At 54.4% G+C, this 6,467-nt stretch overlaps 1 protein-coding gene across 1 annotated transcript in view; it reads left to right on the forward strand.

Moving 5' to 3' along the window:
- The window catches only part of OTOF (otoferlin), a gene marked incomplete at both ends in the record, with an annotated part of 26,696 nt that extends 20,737 nt beyond the window's left edge, over nt 1-5,959 (forward strand). The window contains 5 exon segments of the mRNA XM_029086141.1: nt 350-455; nt 2,346-2,444; nt 4,882-5,123; nt 5,524-5,690; nt 5,859-5,959. Coding sequence (XP_028941974.1) covers nt 350-455; nt 2,346-2,444; nt 4,882-5,123; nt 5,524-5,690; nt 5,859-5,959 — 715 coding nt within the window.
- Between the last annotated feature and the right edge of the window lie 508 nt (nt 5,960-6,467).

The raw sequence follows: 6,467 nt of genomic DNA on the forward strand, positions 1-6,467 counted from the left end.
CACCCTGCAAAGAGTGGCACTTGGGCATCAACAGCCCTTAGGAGTCACCAGTTGACCTTTATAGATTAAATCTTCAGTGCCCCAGCCTGCACCCATGTCATACCCCCAAATCCCTTGGTCCCCTGACTCCCCCCATGGCCATGCACCTCAGCACCATGAGAGGAGACACTTCTACAGGGGGTGGAAGAGGACTCATGACACAGGGGAACCCTGTCCTGCTCTACATCTGCCAGGGTTCCATGCTCTGCCCCACATCTGGCATGACCAGACTGATGTTGAAGGGCAAGAGGAGTTGGGGGAGATGCTGCTGGGTGGAGAGGGTGAGGAGGGCCAAGGGGAGCTGACTACAACTTTTCAACCTTGCAGGGTCGCCTGGAGATGTGGGTGGACATGTTCCCCATGGACATGCCAGCACCTGGTCCTGCCATTGATATTTCCCCCAGGAAACCAAAGAAGTAAGGAACCTCCCAACCAACCCACCCACCCCAGGGAAAACATGAAGCTGGGGATGGAGACTTGCTTCTCCCTTCTCCTGCTGCTGCTCCATGGCCCAGCCCTCTGCCTGGGTACCTCAACCATGCTGCCATTTCCAGAGATCCCATGACTTGGAGGCATCAAATGATGTCTTACCCCTTCCAGAGGTGTTCCTGAAGGGTGGTATCCCACCTGCTCCCTCTCCTGCAGCTCCTGATCTCTCTCATCTGTGTAGATTAGGAAATTAAGGTGTTACCCAGCGTGCCCAGCCCTGACCCCCACCCCAACATGGCATCCCTGGACATGGGGATGGACCTTTTCCAGGAGGGAATGGTTAAAGCCTGGGGTAGGGAAGGTTTCTGGGACAGAGTTGGTCAATCCAAGCAGGACAGAAGCAACAAGCAGTGTGATGAAGAGTTCTTCCCTCCCCACCCTGCCCTCTCCCAACTCATTTAGAGAGAAGAAAGATGTTTCTTCCCTCAACATCCCTCCTGGCCCTGTCTTACCCTGCCAGGCTGTGTCCTTGTCCCCTCTTCCCATCCCCATGGCTGGGATATGAAGACAGCACTGGGCATCCTGATGAGAGTCTCCTGCACTCCCATGCCCAGTAGATGATGTCATGGATGGAGAGAATGTCCCCTGATCCTGGTGAGCTACAGATGGGGTCTGAACAGCAGGTCAGGCAGCTACAGGAAAGCTGAGGACAAGGGCAAGGTGCAGACACCAGCATGGACTGGAAAAGCAGAGAGTTGTCTACAAGCACAGCCCAGAACAGCCATGGTCAACAGTGACCCATGAGTTGGAGCTGAGATGTTCCCATTGACTGGTTGAAGAGAAGGTTTGCAGATAGATTATAGAATCATGGAATGGTTTGGGTTGGAAGGGACCTTAAAGATCATCCAGTCCCAACCCCCCTGCCAGCAGCAGGGACACCTTCCACTAGACCAGGTTGCTCAAAGCCTCATCCAACCTGCATGGGATCACCTATTTCAAGCAAGGTTACACCTGGCTATCATCCTGGGGGCTTAATCCATCTCCCCTGGCTTTGCTGGGAGCACTGGGCACCACTTGACCCTAGCTGTAGGTGCTGGAGAGGACAAGCTCCCATACATGGGAGAAGGTAGGAGGGAGCTGGAGGAGATGGCAGGAGTCCCACCACTGGGCATTGCTGGAGGGAGATACCAGAGGAGGTGGGTTAAGGAAGCTGTAAATCCCCTTCCCCTCACCTGTAGGACTCCTTGGTGCTTCTAGAGATGTGTTGGGCTTGTGGTTGCCTTTCTCTACCACTGTCCACCAGCCTTTCCACCTTGAAGTTGTGCCCTGTGAGGAACTCTTTCTCCACCCACTCCCACCAGAGCTGCTTTCTCCATCACCAAAATTCCCAACCAAGCTGAATGTGACCAGGAAACCCCAGGTTTCTGCACACAAAAGGCAATGGTGGGAATATCTTGGGAGTCTCTGAACCTCCTGGAGTGCTAAGAAGGACTGTAGTGCCCATTTTTAGGGGAGGACAGCCCTGCTGAGTAAGGTGGGAAGAAACCAAGAAGACAGTTGGACTCAAGATTATTTTGCAGACTCTATTTTAGCCACAGATCTACCAAAGACCAAACCTGGGCTGTTCCTTTGAGCCTTTGGCTTGGACATTGTAGAGGTTGAGAGCAGAGGGAGGTAAAGTTCTCCTTGCTGCTCTGCTCACCCTGATCTGAGCTCACCAGGAGATCCTCCTCATGTTCTTGCCCTCATGATCCCTCAGATGAGATCCCTGCAAGCAGTTTCCTGCTGTCTCAGTGCCTGGCCCTGGTTTCTGGTAGTGTCACCCCATTCCCTCCTGTTCCTGTGTCTCACCTCCTTGTCTCCCTTCCTCCTGCCAGATATGAGCTTAGAGTGATAGTGTGGAACACAGACGAGGTCATCCTGGAGGACGATGACTACTTCACTGGCGAGAAATCCAGTGACATTTTTGTCAGGGGGTAGGTACAGCGTGACATGCCAGCGTCACCTCCTCTGCTTCTCCATGGTGACAGTGCTCACTGGGGTCTCTGGGGTGGGTTTTGAAGTGGGGAGGTGGGTAGGACATGGATTGTGGTGGAAGGTCAGCTAGTGCCAACGCTGCTGTTGTCTTCTGTGCTGTGTTTCTTGCTTTCTCCATCTCTCTCTTGGCTGCATGACCCAACTGTGTGTGCCTGGCCTGGCTGCCCAGCTTTGAGCTGCGGGTTATTATCTGGAACACCGATGAGGTGGTGTTGGAAGATGATGCTTTCCTGGTGGGAGAGAAGATGTCTGACATCTATGTCAGGGGGTAATGGCTGAGGCCTCACTGCTTGGCCCCTCTCCCTCCTTTCATGCTTGTCTTGATGCCCCTACTTGTCATTTCAGCCCTGAAACCTCCAATTCCAGCATCTGGAGCCACATTGTGGTTAGTTCCCATCTCTGCTTCACGCTCACCCAGCAGCAGGGGAAAGACCCTTCCACAACTTAGAATCATGGAATGGTTTGGTTTGGAAGAGACATTAAAAGGTCCCATCTAGTCCAACCCCCTGCAGTGAGCAGGGACATCTTCAACCAGATCAGTTGCTCAGAGCCCCGTCCAACCTGACCTGGAATGTTTCCAGGGATGGAGCTTCTACCACCTCTCTGGGCAACCTGGGCCAGGGTTTCACCACCCTCAGGGTAAACAATTTCTTCCTTCTCTCCAGTCTGGATGTCCCCTCTTGGAGTTTCAAACCATCACCCCTTGTCCTGTCACTACAGGACCTGCTGAAATCTGTCCCATCTTTTTTATAAGTACCTTTAAGTACCAAAAGGCCACTAGAAGGTCTCCCCGGAGCCTTCTCTTCTCCAGGCTGAACAGCCCCAACTCTCTCAGCCTGTCCTCACAGCAGAGCTGCTCCAGCCCTCGCATCATCCTCGTGGCCTCCTCTGCACTGGCTCCAGTAGCTCCATGTCCTTGTGCTGTTGGTGGCCCCAGCACTGGAGGCAGCACTGCAGGTGGGGTGTCAGGAGAGCGGAGCAGAGGGGCAGAATCCCCTCCCTCCACCTGCTGCCCACGCTGCTCTGGGTGCAGCCCAGGACACGGTTATTGGCTCTGTGCTGCAAGGTCCCATCAGACCAGTGGCTTTTCAGTAGTGGCTCAGAATCTGAGATGCTCCAGCCCTTCCCCATCGGTGTGGTGGAGAAATTTCTTGACCTTTGTGATTTTTGGGGCAGAGCAGAGCACTGACAGCCCAAGAGAACAACCCTGCGTTGGGTGCCCAAGCGTGGAGTCCTGTCCCTGCTGGCTGCAGCCCCGTGGGACACACAGATGCAGAAAGACCCTGAGGACATCCTGAGGAATGGAGATACCTTGGCTCATCTGATAAAGGGACTGGGGGGGCACTCACAGTCTTTAAAACAAAGACTTGCTGCCATGGGACACCTTCCACTAGACCAGGTTGCTCAAAGCTGACATGGACCACCCTCCGTGTCCTTTTTGCTCTGGGAATCTGGCTCACTGGAGCTAGAAAATTGGGGGTACAAGGATATGTGATGGCAAGGTGAGCATGGCCAGCCCATCTCCCAGGGTGGCAGGACTGGGACCTCACTGTGTCCAGTGACATGATGCTCATGGTGCCCATCTCAGCTGGGCGCTTCACAGAATCCCAGAATGGCCTGGACTGGAAAAGCCCTTGAAGCTCATGGAGTCCAACCATGAACCCAACACTGACCAGTCCCCTATGACTAACCCATGTCCCTCAGCACTGTGTCTACACGACTCTTCAATCCCTCCAGGGATGGGGACTCCACCACTGCCCTGGGCAACCCCTTCCAATGCCTCAGAACCCTTGCAGCAAAGAAATTCTTCCTCACATCCCATCTCAACTGCCCTGGCCACAACTTCAGCCCATTTCCTCTTGTCCTGTCCCTTGGGCCTGGGTTGAACAGACCAACAAGGTTCCTTCATGGGAAATTGGGTCAGCAGAGACAACCCCACCCACAATCAGAGCCTGCAGAAAGCCCTAAATACCTCTGATGGCCTCGGATAGACGTGCCATGACACAGGACAGCTGCCATCAGGGGAGGCCAAACTACCCCATGGTGGAGTGAGATGGTCTCTACATCCCACTCCACCAGTGCAGGATGGGGACATCCTTCCAGCATGCTCTGCTCCAGACTTCCCAGCAATGCTCCTTGCTCCTGTCCACCTCTTTAACATCTCCCTGCCCAGAGAAAGATTCCTGACAACCTGCTTGCATTTCTTGTTCTTTCCTCATACCCATCCCACCCCTTGGAGATGTTCCTGAGATGATTCAAGTAGCCCCAGCCCCTTGCTCAATGCCTGTTGAGTCCTTCCAGTCTGTCCTGGGGTCCTGTGCCCTCTCCTCTCTCCTGTAACATGTGTCTCCCCTCTCACCTCTCTGGGCTCTGCAGGTGGCTGAAGGGTCAGCAGGAGGACAAGCAAGACACAGATGTCCATTACCACTCACTCACTGGTGAAGGCAACTTCAACTGGCGCTACATCTTCCCCTTTGACTACCTGATGGCAGAGGAGAAGATTGTCATCTCCAAGAAGGAGTCCATGTTCTCCTGGGATGAGACAGAGTACAAGATCCCAGCTCGCCTCACGCTGCAGGTGTGGGACGCCGACCACTTCTCAGCTGATGATTTCCTTGGTAAGCAGAAGGTCCCCTGAGCTGGGGCAATGGGGCAGCCAGCGTGGAGCTCATGGCTGGACAAGTAGGGAGCAGTGTGGGATGAGACAATGCCTACATAGGAACAGAAGTTGGAAGGGCAACTCTGCTCCTCAAGTCCACAATATCCAGCAGCATCTAAAGGGGTTTGTAGGATGTTATGGACTTGAGGAGCAAAGTTGACCTTCCAGATCTGTTCCTTTGTCTCACCCCACTCTTGTCTCCACTGCTGCTGTTCAAAGGTTGCTCCTGGAGCAAAGATGTCAAGCTTTTAGTTCCCAGATCTAGTTCAAAGTTGGTCTCCAGGGCAGGAGATGCTGGCCCAGCCCACCTCCAGCCATTTTGGGGGTACCAACATCTGTGTTCCCCCTTCTCCTGCCAGGGGCCATCGAAAAATTCCCCCGGGGAGCCAAGACTTCAAAACAGTGCAGCCTGGAGATGGTGACCAACGAGGCAGAGCTGCCCATGATCTCCATCTTCAAACAGAAGCGAGTGAAGGGCTGGTGGCCGTTTGTGGCCAGAGATGAGAATGATGAGCTGGAGATCACCGTAAGGAAGGGGGAAAGGGAGGGATGCTGCATCCTGGGGACTGTCCTCTGGGCAGACACCCTCCACCCGCCCTGCACATCCCTCTGTTCCCCTCTGTCACCATGTCTTGGAGGGGTCTGAGGTGAGGAACATGACACAGGTCTCACCACAACTCTCTGCTCTCCACAGGGGAAAGTCGAGGCTGAACTGCACCTTCTGACAGCAGAGGAGGCAGAGAAATCCCCCGCCGGGCTGGCTCGCAACGAGCCTGACCCACTGGAGAAACCCAAGTATGGAGGAACTCCACTCCCCAGCAGGCACCTGGGCTGCTGGGAGATGCTGTGGGGTGGTCCCTGGGGAGGCAAGGAAGGGTTGCAGTGGGAGATGAAGGAAGGAGGGTTATGGGTAGAGCCATCTCTACTGGTTCCCCCCACCCCCTGCTCTTCACTGCCCCCATGATCTTCCTTGCTCTGTTCCTCCTCTGTCTCTCTTCTTGGCTCCATCCCCTTTCCTTGGCTTCTCTTCTCCATCCCTCTGGTCCTCACCACCAGATTCCATCTTCAACTGGTTCCCTGGTTCACCAGATTCCATCTTCACTCCCTCACCAACCTGCATTACTCCATCTGGCATGTGTCATCCTGACTCCCCCCTGATCCTACTCGTTGGGCTCTTTCACTCTGTCCGGGATTCTCCAGGGAAGAGAATCCTGCACCTCCCTTTGTCCACCACATCTCTGGTTGCACTGCTTGATGTGCATTACTATGGACTGGGGGGAGAGCTGCTGGGCAGAGAGGGACC

The sequence above is a fragment of the Antrostomus carolinensis genome, unplaced genomic scaffold (genome assembly GCF_000700745.2).
Source record: "Antrostomus carolinensis isolate BGI_N321 unplaced genomic scaffold, ASM70074v2 scaffold22017, whole genome shotgun sequence".
Taxonomy (NCBI): Eukaryota; Metazoa; Chordata; class Aves; order Caprimulgiformes; family Caprimulgidae; genus Antrostomus; species Antrostomus carolinensis.